The sequence below is a fragment of the Acinonyx jubatus genome, chromosome B1, assembly GCF_027475565.1.
Source record: "Acinonyx jubatus isolate Ajub_Pintada_27869175 chromosome B1, VMU_Ajub_asm_v1.0, whole genome shotgun sequence".
Classification (NCBI taxonomy): Eukaryota; Metazoa; Chordata; class Mammalia; order Carnivora; family Felidae; genus Acinonyx; species Acinonyx jubatus.
In genome coordinates this window covers 127,577,850-127,599,281 of record NC_069382.1, presented here as the reverse complement: position 1 = coordinate 127,599,281, position 21,432 = coordinate 127,577,850, and the positions used below count along the sequence as shown (strand labels likewise).

Here is a 21,432-nt window from a genome sequence, read left to right as displayed (position 1 = left end):
TGGGACAGCTTATTGGCTAGAGCCTAATTATGTACTTTTTCATTTAGTAGGAAAGATTTTCAAGATAAGTGGGAAGGTACATTGTTTCCTATCTGATTAAAAATGAGATTATTCTCAAACAATTGTGCCCCCCACTACAACTTACTCCTGTTCCATCCTAGTTTTCTTTATTAGTAGTAGTATTTCCATCGTTGTTGTTGTTTTCATTTTTCTTGGTGTTAATCTCCTTTTTTTAAAAAAAATTTTTAACGTTTATTTATTTTTGAGACAGAGACAGAGCATGAACAGGGGAGGGGCAGAGAGATAGGGAGACACAGAATCTGAAACAGGCTCCAGGCTCTGAGCTGTCAGCACAGAGCCTGACACGGGGCTTGAACTCACAGACCGTGAGATCATGACCTGAGCCGAAGTCGGACGCTTAACCGACCGAGCCACCCAGGCGCCCCTTAATCTCCTTTCTGTAGCTACCCCTAATTCACTGGTCCAGAATATTTTTACAACCTTGAAAATTTTTGCTTTGGTAAGGTTCCAAAGATAAATCTAAAAAGTGCTTCATGGGAAATTGTGATATGTAAACCTGTCACTTAGGATTAATAAGGTAGAATTTTTAGCACATGTGTTTATGTAAGACTGCCATCTATCAAATAATTCATTCAACAAATACTCATTTTTTAATTTAATTTATTTATTTTTTAAGTTTACTTATTTTGAGAGAGAGACAGAGAGAGTGAGCAGGGGAGAGGCAGAGAGAGAGGGAGAGAGAGAATCCAAAGCAGGCTCCTCACTGTCAGCACAGAGCCCAATGTGGGGTTTGAATCCACAAGCCGTGAGATCATGACCTGAGCTGAAACAAAGAGTTGGACGCTTAACTGACTGAGCCACACAGGCTCCCCAACAAATACTTATTAATTCAACCAATACTTACTGAGACACTGCTAGATGCCAGACATTTGGAAATACAGTGATCATCAAAAGAGGGACTCCACCTTTTTGGTGTTATTGTCAAAGAAAAGAGGCAACTCTAAAGCCTGAGGTAGTAGGAAGGATTGAAGGGGACTTCCTAGGAGAGGGGTCTTAAAGGATAAATGTAAATTAGCCACACTCTAAGAAAACTCATATATATCCTTGGAAAAATTATGATCAGTGAGCATACGAAGACATGTTTATTCTGCTACTGCACTACATGTTTGCCTTGCAAAGGCTAACTGTGTGCATGACACAGCAAAATGGGATTATGACACAGGGGGCTGCAGATTAAGCCCTGGAATTAACACATTTAAAATCAACCCACATCATTTGTGTGTATGTGTGAGTAGGCCTGCCAGGATATTTGGGAATGCTTGATTTTGTGTCATATAGAAAATCTTATTTTTCTAGTTGAAATTGAGCATAGACTATAACAATGCCTTTGTTGCTCACCTAAAGAATGGAATATGGAGAATTTGCTTGAGAAGATAGATGTAGGCTTTATTAATTTTTCTCAAATTGATAAAGTTCTGGGACTCTAAAAGTTACTCAAAGTCATAATCTCTGACTCTTAGCTTTGAAAGTATTGAAAGTTTTACAGTTTCTTAGGCACTATGTATTAGGCCAATAATTTTAGGTATTGCCTTTATGCCAAGCTACAGAAAAAGAATTGATTTTCTGTTTGGGAGCCCTACTTCCTAGATTATACTTTCGTGGCTGTCACTTATCCCACTGTGATTGCCAGATCTTGAACATTTTTAAAAGGTGAAAGTCATAAAACAATCTTTTAAAAGTAAATAGTTGCCTGTAAGTTGTATAGCTTTTAGCATGTCATTAGTGGCATATATTGTATTAAAATTTTACTTAGAGACAACTTGATAGCCACTTTTGATATGTTGTGATCAACCCCAGCTGCTTATATTTGTAAAATATTTCATTTTATAAAGATTACTTAGATACCTAGAAACAAATTGAAGACATTCTGTTGTTTTCTGTTTTGAAGAAGATCTAACACAAATGTTCAGAACCAAATATACAGTCATATTTTTATAAACTTTCTCTTAAGTTATATATATATTTTTAAAATGTGCTCTCCTTAAATGGTCATAAATTGAGAATTTTACATACAGGATCTTAAAACAATAACATTAGGTTCTAACTATTTTCTGTGATAAATAAGATGCATTTTATAGTGGTAGTTTCATTCCAAAAAAATAATCACATCCCTTCATGATATGGATCTGAAGCAAGACATTGTATTTTTGTGGCTTATTATCCTGATACTGAAGGGAAGAGGGCCAGAAACAAATAGCATTGAAAATAAAGTTATTTTCAATAATGTAGTTTCAACCTAAAATTAATTCTCATCTTATTGATACTACTGTACTAAAAATATGAAACTCTTATTGTTGAAAAGAAGTTTATTTAAAAAAGGAAGAAGAAAGTTCATAATAGGCAAGTCTTTACACTTGACTCTATATTTATTCTATTTTTATTAGTGAAATGCTCTTTATTTTTTTTAATGTTTATTAAATTTTTATTAAAAATTTATTATTAATAAATAACATATTATTTGTTTTTGAGAGAAAGAGAGAGAGTGGGGGAAGGGCAGAGACAGAGAGGGAGACAGAGAATCCCAAGCTGGCTCTGGAATTGGGGCTCATACCCACGAACCATGAGATCATGACTTGAGAGCTGCAATCAAGGGTCAGAACCTTAACCAACTGAGCCACTCAGGTGCCCCATGAAATGCTTCATCTTAAATCACATGTGAAAACAAAAGTAGAGAATGAAAGGGAGAAATGTGAGTGACATCAATGGCATGCTGGAAAGGTACCAAACACAATCAAGTCATTCTTTTCTTTTTAATGCTAAACAAGTACTTTCAAACTTTTCATGAGCAGATTTGCACTTTTCTAAAATTTTAAAGAAGGAAATTATGACTTTTCTATGGAACTGGAATTGTTACTCTTTATAATATTCCCTAAGAGTGTAACGAAATATCTCACTATTCCAGTTTACAGCTTAGAATAGATAAATTCAGGTATATGTGAAATTTTAACCTTACTAAAAGATGATGGAAACGAAGAAAACAGCACTGAACTAGGAGTCATACCAGAGTTCTTTTACACCTTCTAGCGTGTGGCACTTAGAAAACTAATTTAGGCTTGAGCTTCCCTATCTATTAAACACAAATGTTAAACTAGATGTCCTATAATGCTTTTTCTATATTGATGTAATAATTTATTTCATGTAATTGTGCAATAAAGTTAGGTGGATACATTAATGAACAAGAGAGATAAGTACTGTTTCTATGTCCTTAGAACATACTAACCTCAGATATAGTTACTAAACAAAGACATACACAAGTGATTATGTAATCTCACTACTATTGCTAGGCTTAATGTTCTTCTTAGGAATATATTCTTTAGTAATTATACTAGTTAGCATGGTTTCAGCTTCAAGTAAAAGAAACAACTAGCTCAAAGTGTATTAAACAGTCAAAAAAATGTTACCATGTCCAATAAGAAACCTACAGTTAGTGAGTGGGTCTTTTCTGTCGGTTAATTCAAAGAAACAATGACATTATCAAGGAGCCAGGTCTACCCACTTTTTTCTCTTCAGTTTTTTTTCACAGCTGAGTCTCTTTCTATGCAGAATCGATCAATAGTTTCAAGAAGTAGATTACATCAAAATAACATTCAAAGGGAAAAAGATCTTTCCTGCCTTTTCCTGTGTCTTTTTTTTACCGGAGAGGAAACATGTCCTTCAAGAACCCCACCAGTCTGTTTTTTCATGGAGCCATGATAGAGCCAGAGTTTGAACAGACTGGGGAGTTTTTTTTTTTTTTCTTGTTTCTATTTTAAAGAAGGAAGGAGGTGTGAATCAGTAGTGGACAGACAACCAACAATGTCTGCCATATATATATATGGTCCGTGAGTTCGAGCCCCGCGTCAGGCTCTGGGCTGATGGCTCAGAGCCTGGAGCCTGTTTCCGATTCTGTGTCTCCCTCTCTCTCTGCCCCTCCCCCGTTCATGCTCTGTCTCTCTCTGTCCCAAAAATAAATAAACGTTGAAAAAAAATTTAAAAGTGCATCAGATTGATACTTGTTTTTTGGTTTTTTTGTTTTTTAAGCTTGGAACTCTCATCGAGTACTGTAATGCTTCTTTGCTCCTGGCAGATACTCTCCTAAATCTGCATGGGCACTGCAGCTTCTGTTTTTTCAGACTGCATCCAAGTTCAACACCCTGAAACCACTACAGTGGCAACTCATATAATTATTGCTGTTTTAACTTTACCCTTTTGGCATCCAGAAATTTTTCTGTCTTTCCTTCCTGTGCTGTAATATGTTTAAAAATAAATGTTCTTATAATTCATCCAGTATTTCTTCATATTTGGAACAGGAGGTGGAGTATAGGTCAGCTTAATCCAGTGTGTTCCCAGTGGTCTCTGCAAATCAATATTTTAACTGCATTGTGTTTAAGTGCTACAAAGGAAGGCTTAGCATAGAGAAGAGGAACCTGTGTGTTTTTACATAGATGCACAGGGGGTTTCCTTAAGAAATGTTGTCTTTTAAGCAGAGATCTGAAGGCACAAGCGTAAGCAAACTTTTTATGCAGATAGAAACACATACACGAAATTCCTGAGGCAAGTTGAAGTTTGTCACATTGGAGGGCCTGTATGAAGGCTGGTGTACTTGGAGCTTAAAAAACAAGGAGGGGCGCCTAGGTGGCTCAGTCAATTAAGCATCTGACTCAGGTCATGATCTCAACCTTTCCTGATTTTGAGCCCTGCTTAGGGCTCTGACAGCTCAGAGCCTGGATCCTGCTTTGGACTCTGTGTCTCCCTCTCTCTCTCTCTGCCCCTCCCAGCTCACTCTGTGTCTCTCAAAAATAAATAAACATTTAAAAAATTTAAAAAAATCCAACAATGAGACAGTTGTTAGAAAATAAGGTATGGTAAGGCAGACAGTTGCTAGATCACAGAGGACTTTGTCTCTTATGTCATTTGTATTTTAGCTTGCCTTTCTCCATATCTTGCTTTTTTCTACCCATCACTTCAGGTGGTAGTGAAATCCTCCTCAAATGTAAATTTATATCTAAATTGAAAGTGTTAACCAGTTGTTATAACCACTATACTACTGTGGAGGGAGGGATGCCGGTTCTGTCCTTTCAGTAACGAAGCTAACTATCCAACTATAAAACAATTTGATATACAAGTTTTTCCCCCCAAATGACACTTTCAGTGAACAATATATTTCGAAAAGAAATATGAGAAAAACAGCTTATTTATCAACAATAGGCTTCCTGTGGTTAGTTTCTTACACAGACAGTTTTTAGTTCTGGAATGCTGTCTTAGAATTATTCAAGCTAAAATTGAATTTACCATAGATAACTCAATCCTTTTTAAAATGAAAATTAAATAAAAATAAGTTTCCAAAAGTAAGGTTTTCAGAAACTATTATTTTCTACAGATCTACTTAATGAAGCTTTGGAAAGAGGTGTATGCATATGCTTATTTATTATGGTGGTCAAAAAAGATTACTTTTACTTTTTCATTCCTTGGAAATCTGCTTCAGAAATTACAGCCATATTATAAAGTGTAAATCATTGAGATCCCTTATGGCCATAGATATGTGCTATAATGAAAGGTGTCAGTGCACTAAATAAGGAACAGCTCCTTTGACAGATAAGGGCATCAATCCTTTGCAACTGACATGATCTTGTATTTTGTTAGTCATTGTGGCCATTATATTGGGAGGTTTCCAAATGATGTGGGTGGAAAGAAAATTTCTCACTATCAAAATGATAGTGCTCCTTCTAACTAAATGAGAAGAAAAAATCATGAAAATCATTTTATTTTTTTCTCCCTGATAAGGAAGATCCTTTAATCATTCTAAGTTTATTTTAAGATATCCGTTTTCTTATTAAATTTGTCATATTGAAAATAGAATTGCAGCAGAACTGTTCAACTAGCTTGGTAGAAAATTCCTTTCACACAAAGAATTCCAGTGACAAAAGTACAGAGCCAGTTCACTGTAGTAGTTTAAGTTAAATGTTTAAAGTGCCAGTTAAAACTCAAGTTTTTCAAGTTGAAACTTTCAAGAATACATCTAATGTAACGTTTATGAGCTTTCCTGTTAATTTTACTCAAAACCTTCATTTTTGTGGTACTTACAGACTGAGAAAGGTCCATAAGTTTAAATTCAACTTTATCTAAATGTTGATAAATTTTTTAATTAAACTTTTTTTGTTTTGAGACAGTTATAGACTTACTGCAGTTGTAAGAAATAGTAACAGAATGATCCCATGTACGCTTTATCTGAACAGCTTAATTTTAATTCCTGTGCTAATCAAAATACTTTCTCTCTCTCTCTTTTTTAAGTTTATTTATTTATTTTAGTAATAAATTAAATTATTTAATTTATTATTATTAAGAGGCAGAGAGGGAGGGAAAGAGAGAGAGAATCCCAGGCAGAGTCCACTCTGTCAGCACCTGACATAGGGCTCGAACTCATGACTCCTGAGATCATGACCCCAGTCAAAATCAAGAGTCAGATGCTCAACCAACTGAGCCACCCAAGTGCCCTTCTTGTCTCTTTGATTCTAGCCATTCTGACGAGTGTAAGGTGACATCTCCCTGGGTTTTGATTTGCATTTCCCTGATGATGTATGACATTGAGCATCTTTTCATGTGTCCGTCATCTGTATGTATGTCTTTTTGAAAAAAAAAATGTCTATGTCCTTTGCCCATTTTTTGATTGGAATTTTTGGGGTTTTTATGGTGTTGAATTGTATAAGTTCTTTATGTATTTGGATCTTAATTCCTTATTTGGTATATCATTTGTAATATATTCTCCCATTCAGTAGGTTACCTTGCCATTTTGTTGATGGTTTCCTTTGCTGTGGAAAAACTAAGCATTAAATTTTTAGTTATAAAGACTTGAACAGTATTCATGAGCAACAAGGCAAGTGTAAATATTACTGAGTAATTCTACTGAAGATTCATGGAGTTGGCACAGAGAGGGTGAACTGTATATGTGTTCAGTGGAGATTACAATGTCTTTGTTGTTTATTTGTAGTAGTTGTGATTAGTGACCCACTGTATCAGGCCTCAGTATTCCCCCTGACCCAACCCCTACTTTTTTGGCCAAGTTAAGGGACTGTCTATCTTTTTTGTTATAATGCATATTTTTTTCACTCTTCTGAAACTATAATCATTCAGAGAGTTGGCAGACAGAGTGGTATATGTCCCAAAGTGCACAGATTTTATTATCTAGTGAGCCCTGCTAATGCAGGGACAGGAGAGTATGTGAACTAGCTTTATCCTCCTGGCATTATTATGGATGGTCTTTGTGAGAGGAAACTATGGGTTCATATGAGAGATTTTCCTTTTCTTGTCAAATACAGGGATTTTTTTTTTAGGTGAATTTACCCAGAATCACTTGGATATTTTTGGCCCAATAAAAGTCTATTGTTAAAAAGGTTGAGTTATAAAATATTTAACAATTATAAACCTCAGGGGCCAATCAATCAGAAGGTAGCTCATAAACATACAACAGGATGGCTGTGTTATCTTTTGCAGCTGAGTAGTAGCCCTGTTTAATAGTCTGTTTCATGACCTCAACCTAATTAAGAATGATTTTGATTATAGTGGTCTCGTAGCCAACTTTTTCATTTAGAAGTCAGATGTTTTGAGGTGAAAATATCTGTTTTTCATATGTGAAAGAATATTGTAGTTGACCCTTGAACAACCCAGGGGTTAGAGGTGTTAACCCCCTGCACAGTCAAGAATCTGTGTGTAACTTTTGACTCTCCCCCAAAATTATCTACTAATAGCCTATTATTGAACAGAAGCCTTATCAGTAACGGTCAATTAACACATATTTTGTATGTTATGTGTATTATATACCGTTTTCTTACAATAAACTAAACTAGAGAAAAGAAAATGTTGTGAAGAAAATCCTGAGAAAAAAACATTTATATAATGTACTATAATTATCAAAAACAGTGGACCCACACAGTTCAAATCCATGTTGTTCAAGGTAACTGATATTCTTTCAGTACCACCTACTAATAAATGTGGTGAACGTCTTGAGGTCAGTGACTATATCCTTTAAGCCTGTATCCTATTATCCAACTTCAGCCATTATTGCTCGCTGGACACAATATGGATGTTTTGTATAATTGTGAAAAAATGCCATCATTCTCTCGTGTTGGAATTATGAATACATTCAGTCTTTTGAAGTATAAAACAAATAGCTAATTTATCTCCTAAATGAATTTCTGTATATAGCCCATTCTTAACTATCTGAAAATTATAGAGATTCTTAGATTTGTAAATGTTAAACTATAATCCACTGGACCTCAGTAAACTCCTGAAATTAGTCATGGAACTTCACACCTGTATGGTTTCTAAAACGTTTGTCAGTCTTCAATGATGTTTCGATATATGACTGGACAAGGAGGTTCAAAGAAACAGCAATCTAACTAAAAGGAATTTTAAAAACATGCGCTTAATTACTTTATTGTAAGAGTGTTAGGAAATTTTGAGCCATAGGCGGCAGCCTTGCAATGCATAACAGATCACCTTGCAGAAAAATTTGTGTATGTAGATGACATATTGCATAGATTATTACCAAAATTTATGCTTTATTCATTCGCTCATTATCGTATTCATTTTTTCAGCTTCAATTATATGCTTACTTACTGAGTCAGCCTAATATGCACCAGACACCAGGGTAGTTCACAACTAAAACCTGATAAATTTTTGAAAATTCTGTCGTAAATGAACTATTATGCATACTGTGAAATCTAAATTTTATATTCCATTTTGTTCTTATCAGTCTTAGAGAAAATAGGATAGAAGACACTAACATGGGCATTTTGACAAAGGGTCTCAGAATTTTCAAAGACTAATACTAAGAGGAATTGATACACATCACAAGGAATTTTTTTGTAGCTCACTACTGACATTGATCAACAACTTGGAAAAATACTGCTTTGAATATGCTACATTGTAATTTTTTGTTCTTTTTTTTCTTATTAGGAATCTTTCCCTGAAATTAACAAAAGACATTGATCAGGAAGTCAGGTGTTCCCATATGAGCCGAATGCCCCCCAGTCCATCTGCAGATTGGCCCCTGCAAGGTGTGGAAGAAAATGGAGGCTTAGACTCTCTGCCTTTCAGATTGATGTTACAGGACTGCACAGCTGTCAAGACATTATTATTAAAGATGAAGAGAGTTCTTCAAGAGGTAATTAATGGTTTACTCTAAGATTAATGTCTCTCAGTGCTGGTAGACAGTGGAGTCTATAGACTGGTTAGTGCCTGCTTCTTTCAATAATTAAGTGAATGACACTGAGCAGGGGTCAGGCATTGTCTTGCAATTTAGCGCTCTCCTTTGTCAAATGAAGGACATGGAGCTCTGGTTTATAAGGTACTCTTAAGCTCTAGAATTGTAAGATTCTATGAAGGAAGTGAAAAAAAAAAAAGAATAAAGTGACACCAAACCTGGGCAAAGTGGATTAAAGAGAAACAGGCATCAGTTATTAAGTTACATTTCTATGTTGCTATAAAGCTATTGAGAGACCTATTAAATGGACTTCATTTTAATGATACTGAGGCTTTATTTATATGATACCATAAAAGTAGTTTAGTCATTTTTGTTCCAGTAAAAACAGTCTAGTAAAATGTAATCTGAATGTTTGACTGATTTTACCCACTGAATACAGTTGCCCTTCTACATTTGTGCTGTTAGATGATGAATTTGTTAGGAGAATACATGATGGATTATTTCGTCTTTAAGGCCAGTAATCAGCCATCCTATAGGATTTAGGTATGTTATGGATTATATTATTTTTTAATGTTTATGTTTGAGAGAGTATGTGTGCATGCATGCAAGCAGGGGAGGGGCAGAGAGAGAGGGAGGCAGATGATCCAAAGCAGGCTCTGCTCTATCAGCACAGAGTCTGATACTGGAACTCGCTAACCATGAGCTAACGAGCTGAGCCGAAGTCCATGCCTTACTGACTGAGCCACCCAGGCGCCCCATGGATATATTTTTATAATTACATCTATTTTGGGGGGGATTTCTATAAACAGCATACACATTAACATTATTTTAGATATGTAAAGTGAGACGTCAGAAATGTTAAATATCTTTCCTCCACTAGGTGTGAATTCAAGACAACAGGTTGATATTTCTGACTTCAAAGTCACTCGACTTTTTACTATATCCCATTATTGTTCAATTGATTTGTCTTGATAGGAGATGATAATAAATAATGTAAGAACAGAAAATATAACTATTTAGAATGAGTAGTATCATGGCTTCCTTACGAAGATGACCACTAATAACACATGGGTAATGATAATAATGCTAGCAGCTACCGCTAGAGGCCAGAATGGAATCAGAAAGAGAGAGGGAATGATGCCATAGACTATTGGGGTTATTCAGTCATGTGTTCTTATCAGATGTTAAAGTAAAAACTGGAAGAAATATCTGCATTCCATACCGGTTTATATTGCTAGAATCTATGTAGGTGGGGTGCAGGAGTAGTGGTTTTATTTTCAATCACTGTTAGAATTTCAGGAATTTTATGAGCTGGCAGTTAAGGACCATCATAAAATTAAATTATATACACTTATGATGAAGCACATTATATTTTTAGAAGGGTAATCTGTACTCAAAACCTATCATTTATTATTTATTTTACTATATTCTAGTATTAACTACACTCATGCATTTATTTACATCTATTGGCTCTATATGTGAAAATATAACAGTTACTGTGCATATTTTTCCAATTTTAGATTCATTTATGTCATTTTGGCAACTTGAAATCAGCCACATGGGAATATTATGCCACAGAAATTAACAAATACTACAAATTAGGGCTTCCAGTTTTTGGTAAGCCTATTAAGTAGTTAGAGCATACTACTATATGTATGACTATGAGGTCCCTGTACTGACAACGTAAGTGTTTTGCTGCACTTGTTAAATCTCCCTGACGTTTGGCTTAACATGCAGCCTGAATCTCTTTGAACAAGGCAAGCTTAATAATAGCTGTTATATTAAAAGATATTAATCTCAAAGTCTGTAATGTTCATCTATTCATCTTTCTACCTCTCCTTTGGTCTGAGTTTTAATTAAAAAATCAACAAGTAAAAAGGAAGTAGGAAGAACAGACAGGAAGTGTCAAGGGGTTTTCTTAGTGTACTTAATTTCATAATTTAAAAATATTTAGTGATATTCACTGTAGAGTTAATGTTCTGAATATATTGCAATTGTCTTTATACTTCCATCTGTGTTTATTCATTAAAGAACATTTGAAGAAACTGAAGACAATTTATTTTTAAAGCTCATGTATAATGAGCAATAATTACATGTTTGGTAAGCCATTCAGAGAGCAGGGTCTTATTCTTTATTGTCAACACGAAAAGCAATATTATGATTTGATTAACATTGACAACTGTTCTAGTTGTTTTTATAATGAATGCCTTAAAAGAAAATTGTTTATTTAAATATTCTTAGGGCACCTGGCTGGCTCGGTTGTTAGAGCAGGTGGCTATTGATCTCAGGGTTATAAGAGCCCCACACTGGGTGTAGAGATTACTTAAATAAATAAATTAAAAAAAAAAAACTGTTCTCTAAACCAGGAATTTTCCAATGACAATCTACATTTCCTTACTTAATTTGAGTTTAATACCAATTACTCATCTTAGATTAACAAAACTTTTTTAATATAGAAAAATTATTCTTATTTGATGGTTACATTTTTATGAAATGTAGTCCCACTTTTATACACAGATTATTTTTTAGCTGCAGAAGATCTCAACTATTTGATGTTTAAAATAAAAAGGAACTAATGAGTTTAATATATCACATTAAAAAATGCTCCTATTTGATGTTTTTCCTAATGATGCTCTGTTGATGTCTTAAATTTTAATTCTGAGGTAGGTTAAATGTGAATATTTTGAGTGGAACCTCACACTTTTAATTTTGTCTCCCCTCTGTGAAGATAAGTTACCATTATTAAAATGCATGTGCATATTCCCAACAACCCAAACATTAACCCCTTTATTAAAAAAAGAAGACTGACTTTGGGCCCTTAGAAATTCTATTGTCATTTTTAGCATTAGCGATAAAAGTGACTGTAGCAAACGGGGAAACTATGCCATTTTTTTTCTTCCTCTTTTGTTATTTTTTTCCACATAATTCTATTAGCTGTAAAAGAAGAGAATGTTTAATACCTACAGAGATAGTTTCTGTTCTGTTTCCTTTTAGTTTGCTCTGTTTCCTTTTTGCACTCCCTCATGAAATTTGTTTGCAGTATATGGTAATTAACCAAGAGGGCTACTGGGAAGAGATTTCAGGTGAGATGAGTAGTATAAATTTCTAGAAAGATAACAACTAATAAGAATATTTACCTAAGGTCATTTGTAATCCCCCACTGCTACCCATGCCTTCTTAGTTTATATTTAATAAATGAATCCTGGGAATGTACCTAGCAAACTTCCTGAATCAAGAGACATTAAAAAAAAGTTAGAAAAATGTTAAACAAATTTTAAAAAGTTAATATCATGAGATGAATCTATTCTAACAATGTAACTATTCTAACAATGTGAAAAATCAGAGAACCATTTATTTGAGAATCAGTATAATTTATAAAACCATGCAAAGTTAGGCTTGTAATTGACTAAAAAGCTTATTTTCCTTTTTCTTTTCTCAACAACCTAATAATTGAAACTATTTAATTTTAATATCTCCAAAAATAATAATAACAAAATTTTCAAAGGTATTTTTTCTTATTTTTAATTATAAATTTAATTCACAAATATATGATGAAATTTGGAATGTTTTGAACTTCACCATTCATCACTATTCAATGGACATTTAAGAATTTTTTGTGCTTTTTTAAAGATATTTCAGTAAAATGATTCTAACGACTTAAAATTTTTTTTTAACATTTATTCATTTTTGAGATAGAGACAGAGCATGAATGGGGGAAGGTCAGAGAGAGAGAGAGGGAGACACAGAATCTGAAACAGGCTCCAGGCTCTGAGCTGTCAGTACAGAGCCCAACGCGGGGCTCGAACTCGCAGACCACGAGATCATGACCTGAGCCAAAGTCGGACACCCAACCGACTGAGCCACCCAGGTGCCCCTGTTTCCAACGATTTTATAACTGACATTTTTTTCTATCAGCACATGTCAAGAGGAAATGAAAAGCCTATAGAATAGTAACACCAGCAATGGATATTTATAGCCAGGAAAAGCAATTATGGAGTCATAAAGTAAGGAAATTTACCAAAAGCAAGCAATTACCCATGTAAATGCAGATAGCAGTGTAATAATTAGACTTCACTTTATATTTATCTTTTGAAAATAACAAAATCACGTTTCTGCTGTCTGCTTTATGTTTGTTTGTTTTTGCTTACTAAAAAATTTGTTTAAAGTAAAAATTGGAAAAGAAGTACTATTAAAACTAAAAACACAAAAAAATGAATGGCTGTACTGTCAGATATAATAAGACATGTTACCAGAATTAAAGACCTATGTTTCATACTGATGAAAGAGTCAGTTCATCAGGAAAACATAATCATATATGTGGATGGCTTATTTAAGTACCTTGTAAATCTATGGTGTAAAATATGACAGAACTAGATGAAGAAATAGACAAATTCATATCATAGTTGATTTTAACTCCGTTCTCTAGAATTGATAAAACAACTAAACGAAATCAGAAGAGTTTCAGAATATTTGAACATTACCAACTTCTTTAACCTAACTGACATTTATAGATTACTACAATTAATAATAGAATTATACATTCTTTGCAAATGTGTCACCAAGACAGAGTACATGCTGGGTCATAAAAAAGTCTCAATAAATTTCAAATGTAGAAATCTATGGAGTACATTTTTTTAGAACAATGGAATTAAATCAGGAGCCAGGAATGATAAAATAACAAGAGATCAAATACTTGGAAATTAAACAACCAATTACTATATACCTCATGAATCAATTTCAAACCTCAAAGGAAATTTTAAAGTGATTTGAGTGAGATGATAATGATGGTAATATAAGATGAAAATCTAATTGTGGTATAGCATTGCAACCATGCTTAGAAGGAAGTTTATAGTTTTAAAAGTTTATATTTAAGGGGTGCCTGGGTGGCTCAGTTTATTGAGCTTCTGACCCTTGATTTTGGCTCAGGTCATGATCCCACGGTCATGGAATTCAGTCTCACACTGAACTTCCACTGAGCATGGGGCCTGCTTAACATTTTTTTCCCTCTGTCCTTCTCCCTTGGTTGTGCACTTGCTCACTCTCTCTCAAAAATAAAATACATATATGAAAAAATTAAAAGTTTATATTTAAAGGAAGAAAGTGCTATAATTGACAATCTAAGTCTTTTGTTAACTAGAAGAGCAAATTAAACCTAAGGAAGGGACTAGAAAGAAACATGAAGAACAAACTTAATAGAGTTGAAATGAGATAATAGAAAATTTATGAACCCTAGGGCGATTCAGTTGGTTAAACATCTGACTCTTGATTTCAGCTCAGGTCATGATCTTGTGGTTCCTGTATTGGAGCCCCATGTTAGCTCTGTGAGGATAGTGCAAAGCCTGCTTGGGATTCTGTCTCCCTCTTTCTCTGCCCCTCTCCTGCTCACACACAAGGACAACATACTTTCTCTCAAAAATAAACATTTAAGGGGCACGTGGGTGGCTCAGTCAGTTAAGCGTCCAACTTCAGCTCAGGTCATGATCTCACAGTTTGTGAGTTCGAGCCCTGCGTCGGGCTCTGTGCTGACAGCTCAGAGCCTGGAGCCTGCTTCAGATTCTGTGTCTCCCTCTCCCTCTGCCCCTCCCCTGATCACTCTCTGACTCTCTCTGTCTTTCAATAATAAATAAACGTTTAAAAAAAATTAAAAAAAAATAAACATTTAAAAAACAGGAAAATTTATGATCCCCAAATTGTTTTTTTTTGAGAACTTAAAAAAAAAAAGACTGTAGAAGAAAAAATAAAAGAAGAAACACAAATTACTAATATCATCAATGAATCAAGGCAGGAATAATCAGTACAAATCTTAAAGACATTGGAAGGAAAATAAGGTGATATTATTAACAACAGTATGACCACAAATATAACAATATTGATGAAAAGCACAAATCTCTTGAAAAATCTAATTTTCCAAAATGACACAAGAAGAAAGTAAAAGTCTGCATAGTCCAATTTCTATTAAATAAATAGATGTTATTATTAAAGGAAGGAAAAAAAAGAGAAGGAGGAGAAGGAGAAAAATCATTCACATTAAAAAAAAGAAAAGCAAAGAAAAAGCCCAGGAGTTTCAGTGCTGAATTCTATCATACATTAAGAAAAACTTAAGATGGGGGTGCCTGGGTTGCTCAGTTGGTTAAGCTTCCAACTTCAGCTCAAGTCAAGATCTTATGGTTCAGGAGTTCAAGCCCCATGTCAGGCTCTGTGCTGACAGCTCAGCCTGCTTTGGATTCTGTCTCCTTCTGTGCCCCTCCCCCACTCTCATTCTGTCTCTTTCTCAAAAATAAATAAACATAAAAAGAAAAAGAAAAAGCATTAAAACCTTAAGTATAGGAAAGAAAATGTAAAACTACCTCTATCAGTAGATGACATGGTGGTTTATAGACAGATCCCTAAGAATTCTATTAAAAAGTTTATAATATGCCTAATAGGAACAATAAAACGTGGATTTAGGCAAGTTCAAGGATACAAAAATAGAAAGTTGTAATAAAATTCTGTATTGCTCCATAGAAAATTATCTGGTGGTCCAAAACAACAAATGTTTGTTATCTTATGATTTGTGTGGTCAGGACAGTGAGAGCAGCTTATGTACTGGTTCTGGCTGAAAGCCTCTCATGAGGTTGCCCTCAAAATGTCAGCCATTGCTGAGGTCATATGGAAGTTTGGCTGTATTTGAGGATTCACCTCCTAGCTCATTCATTAGCTGTGGCAGGAGGATTTAGTTCTTCACTGCTGGTGGCCGGAGCCTCAGTTCCTCACCATGTATGTTCCCATCTGGCTTCCCAAGAGTGTCTTGTCCCAAGACTATCCAAAAGAAAAAGCATGATACAAAAATGAGCAGTGTCTTTTATAATCTCATCTCAGAAGTAACATATCATCAGTTTTGTGAAATTCGTTGGAAATAAAGGCCAGCCTTGCTATTAGTGTGGGAGGGTACTATACAAAAGTGAAAAATCACTATATAAAAAAAAAAGTGGCCTTTGCTACACAAGCTACAATAGTCTATCTTTGGGACCCCAATGATGATGCATCCCTCACAATTCAAAGTATATTTACCCCTCCCTGAGGGCACCCAAAGTATCATTCCATTCCATCATCAGAGTCTTTTCCTGTAAAGGCATGTGAAGTTGTAGATAAGGCTTAAGTAAAGCAATCCAAGTTCAGTTCTCCATTCGAAGATCTGTGAACTAATGCATAGGTTAGCGGTTTCTTGTTTAGGCCTCAGTGCCTGGGAATGATTCTTCATGGCTTTTAGGTCTGCCTTCTGTACTCTTGGTTCTACCCTCCAAGTCATTCTTTTTTGTTCTGTTTTGTTTTATAAAGTTAGCACATTATTTGCTTCTGAATAGTTATCCCATTCTTACATGTGTTTGGAGATGTTGGTTTCCAGAGAAGTCTTCATTTTGTAATGTTTCTGTCCCTTTAAGTCCAAATTGCAGAATGTTTCTATGAATAGAATTCTCTTAAATCATTTTTGGATCTCTTATGACTCTTATTAGGAATTCATCCATTCCATTTGATATTCCATTAGATACTCCATTAGACAAAAGCCACATCACCAAACGTCTTCAAAATAAACCCTTCTTGAACTTGAAGTAGCTGATGAACAACCTGCTTAAGCTTTTGAAAAATGTCATTGTTTGGTTGAGAGGATCTGTGAGCCATACCCTAAAACCTCTAGCAGGACACCTTTTGTCTGGCTAAACTAGGTATTCTGCAGTGCTACCTTTCTAGCTTTCAGAATAGCTCTACTTCTAATAAATTTCTGTGGTAATAAAAAAAAATGTTTACATCTGGCTTGGTATAGTTGGTGTATAGGCTTGTATTTTTATCAAAGCTCATCAAATTACACACTTAATATGACACCATGTGGAATGTCATCACATAACTGGTAACTCCCCTGTCAGTGCTTCCATTTTGTGGAATTTCTGTTCTTCCTTTGGGAGACCTGTAAATGAAGTATGACCATTTATCATGCAGATGTAGTTAGAGCACTATTGTTGATTCTTATAAATTGTTATTAGAGCTTAATTTTCTTTCTCATTAGAGTAACAAGTTTAAAAAAAAAACAGTGTAACACAATCTTCATGTGAAACAAGGGATCCCATTCTATACATCTCAAAGTATCCTCTGGCTTAGATAATAGCATATCTTAGATTCACTGAGAATGCATAGGTTACTGAATAAGAATATTCTGCTTACAAGAGGTGTGGCTCTTTATAAGACTATAAAATTTGATCTGGAAAATAGATAAGAAGGGAAGGGAAGAATAATTCCATGGCTCTTCTGTTATTTAACTTTTGATAGTCCTCTAGGAAAGATTTGAAAAGGCAGTGAAAAATCATTTCCTAATTCCCAGCCCCATTTCACTAACAAAGTCCCCCTGGAGGAAATATATTAGATGGTAAAGATCACAGGTATTTGAGATCATTAAGATCTTCTAGGAGTGATTTTCACTTCTGCCACTTAATAGCTGCTACAAGTTGATTAAGGTTTTGGGTCTCTATTTCATCATATGAAACTTTATTAAATATACCATAAAGTTATTTGGACAATTAAACAATAAAAAGGTTATGACACTGAGAGTGTAGGGGAAAGTATCCATGAATATGAGTTACTGCGATTACCTTGTTTGTGTGATTATTAAAGACTATGTCAAGCCAGGTGACAAATATTAGAGATGTCTTAAATACTTGGAAATATGCTAGTAAATGTTCTTTACTAGGACCAAATGTTGTATTTATTGAATAACAATTCAATATTAATCATTGTTAATAAAAGTTATGTTAGTTGAAACTAAAGATAGAAGTATTGTTCCCATTTATGGTTTTCTGGACTTTCAACTGAGGCAGTACATTTAAACTGACATTCTCTGGCTAAAGAGCTACTGCATGTCAACTAAATTTCCTGTTTTCAGTCAATATTAAAGAAAGGTTTTTACAAGTTAGAAATGATTGTAACAGCTCATGGTGGTAGCAGTTGAGGCAGTGAGAAGGAAAACAATGTGTTATGTGTTTTGAAAGTAATGCCAACAATAATTGCTATGGATTGGAATTGGGTGGTGATGGAAAGAGGAAAACAAGTGTAACTGAGACTTGTAACTTGAGTAATGGGCACCTGTTCTTGCTACTTCCTGAGATTAGGAAGAGTAGGAGAGGAGTAACCTGTGTGAGACAGGAAGGAAACAAGTTCTGTTTTGGCCAGGTTAAGGTGGAGGTGTTCATTTAGAAATATAGGGACTGTAGCAAGTAGAAATTCAAATTAATATGTCTACGAACCCAGAAAGATTAGGGCTAGAAATATAGATAGAGTATTCAAGATTATGTAGATTCCGTTTAAAGCTACGGAAGAGAGAACTTGTACCTAAAACCAGAGCGAGATGCTCCAGTATTTAATGATGGAAAATCAAGAAAAAGAGTGTCTGATAAGAAGGGAAGAATACTAAGTTTTAATGTCAAGAAGTCAAGAGAGAACATGGCTTCAAGAATGGCAAGTTGTGGGATGGTGCTGTAAAGTAAGTATGACAAGAAAAGAAAAGAAAAGAAAGGAAAGGAAAGGAAAGGAAAACAATCAATGGCTTTTGGAAATCCATTAATTCCAAAAGTAACTTACCTAAGCACTAGGAATTTCAGTATGTAAAATGACCTAGTAGAAGTGTTCATTTATAAAACAACAGCCTAGGGGCACCTGGGTGGCTCAGTCAGTTAAGCTTCCCACTTCAGTTCAGGTCATGATCTCATGGCTTGTGGGTTCCAGCCCTGCGTCGGGCTCTGCTGACAGCTCAGAGCCTGAAGCCTGCTTCAGGTTCTGTCTCCCTCTCTCTGCTCCTCCCCTGTTCACTCTCTCTCTCTCTCAAAAATTAATAAACATTAGGAAGGAAGGAAGGAAGGAAGGAAAGAAAAGAAAGAAAGAAAGAAAGAAAGAAAGAAAGAAAGAAAGAAAGAAAGAAAGAAAGAAAGAAAGAAAGAAAGAAAGAAGAAAGAAAGAAAAGAAAAGAAAGAAAACAGCCTAGAATAGAAATAGTAACCATTCCCACCAGGTTCTCAGTTGTTAAGTTATTGGTTCATTTATTTATAAGGTGTTACTCTCTGTGTTTGAGGATATGAAAATGAATAATACATGTCCTGAAATAGTTTTCAAAACTTATCTTAAAGTAAGACATGTTTAGTTTTGGAAGGATATTATAATTTTATTAGGCTACTTAAGAACGATAAACAGAAATTCATTTTACATGAGTATCCTCCATATTGAGATATTATTTTTCTTTTGAAAAATGTTATTTATATTAAGATTATTATACTACAAAGGCAATCGAGCATAGTGATTGCAATATACTAGTCTATACTGGAATAGACTTCTCAAATTTGAGTATCAGTTCTCACTAGGTACATGTGACTCTGGGCAAGACACTAGTCTCTTCCTAAATATCCGGTCTCTTCCAGAAATGTAATTACTAAGTACGTATTCAAAATTACTCAATGATATGGTTTTTCCAAAGCGCTTGTACCACATTACTCTCCCTCTGGGTATAATATATTCATATGATAGAATGGTTTATGTTTATGTATTATTATGTCCCACAAAGAGTATTTTGAGTACAAAAACCAAGTCATAGATAAATTCATATAGTATATAGAGTTAAAAAATGAACAAAGTTAAATAATATATCATTAAAAAATATATATATATGCATATATACACACTAGTGTGTCTGTACATATATAGTATATACTAATACACTAATAGTACTAATATACTAATATACACTAAAGCCATGAGAAGAAATATAAGAAGTTAAACATAATATTCAAGATAAGATTACCTATGTAGAGATAATGGGTAGGAAGAGAGGTAAACACGTATAGTTAAGGAGAAGCTGGCAGAGGACTTTGTAGATAACATTTATTGTATTAGCAGTACATTTCTGTATATGTTTCTTCAAAATTATTACATACATGTAATATTTTCTTATATGTGTTTAATGTTGCATTAAAAAACTCAGTCTCTCTGGGGTGCCTGGGTGGCTTACTTGGTTAAATGTCCGACCTCGGCTCAGGTCATGATCTCATGGTTCATGAGTTCGAGCCCCACGTCAGGCTCTGTGCTGACAGCTCAGACCCCAGAACCTGCTTCAGATTCGGTATCTCCCTGTGTCTCTGCTACCCCTCCTCTGCTAATGCTTTGTCTTTCTCCTCTCTCCAAATTATTCATACACTGAATGGCTTCCTGTCCACCAGTCCCATCCCCTACAACACTACCTCTGCCTACTAAAATTGCAGAAATATGTTGGCTATTTCTTTGCCATCAATGTATCTTCTGATATTTATTTGATGTCAAAATAAAAATGAAGCAGGATCAAGGTAAGAAAGCCTATGCCTATCAGCCAGGTAATTCTTTCCTCGTATGTGTACTTATATCGTCTGCTGGTCTTGTGTATTATTTTATTGCTTATTTAAAAATGAAAAGAGTCCAAAAAAACTGTAGCCTGTAATGTAAACAATGAACACCACCCTCATTGAACCTGTTATAATCATATTCAGTAATTAATCAAATAACCACTAACATGGTTTTGCTATGCATGTCTCTCCCTTTTCTTCATGAATCCAGCATTAATATCTCAGTTATAATACAACTCACATACTATTGTGTAATTTAATGGGCTAAATCTGGCATCAAGAATTTCAGGCTGCAACATAACAGACACACAGCAGATGGCACCTTGCAGAACCTCCAGGGGATACTCTGAGCTTTCAACACTTCTGGTGGGGGAGGGAGAGAGAGAACAGAGAGCCACTTAAGCAAATGGTCCTGTGGAAAGCCTGCAATTGTGTTCCTCTGAGACACATTTTTACTGAAATTGTGTTTTGTTTTTGTTTGAAAATCAGAAACAAAGTCATATTTAATTACAGTGAAAATGCCTGTTTTTAATCACCGAGTGTATAAAAGATGGCGTTACACATTTAGAAACATAATGCAATTGCTTGGAAGAAATATAAACCTTAAAGTATTCACATGTTTACAGATGAGCAAAAAGTGTTTTAGCCTCTAGTGACTCATTTAGATGGAGGGCAGTTATTTCTTAATTATTTCATTTTAACCTTAATGAAAATAGAAACCTGAAAAAACTATCGCCATTATTTTAGTGTAAATTTACTAATAGAAATACAGATATCTAC

At 34.6% G+C, this 21,432-nt stretch overlaps 1 protein-coding gene across 7 annotated transcripts in view; it reads left to right on the top strand.

Annotated features, from left to right (window-relative positions):
- CCSER1 (coiled-coil serine rich protein 1) overlaps positions 1-21,432 on the top strand; it is a 1,258,994-nt gene that overhangs the window by 412,990 nt on the left and 824,572 nt on the right. For all 7 annotated transcript variants that reach the window (XR_008295692.1, XM_053216127.1, XM_053216129.1 and 4 more), the window contains one exon: positions 9,016-9,223. Coding sequence is in view for 6 of the 7 variants with exons in the window: in XM_053216127.1 (XP_053072102.1) it covers positions 9,016-9,223 (208 nt within the window). In the remaining variant the exon portion in view is untranslated. The remainder of the gene's footprint in view (positions 1-9,015; positions 9,224-21,432) is intronic.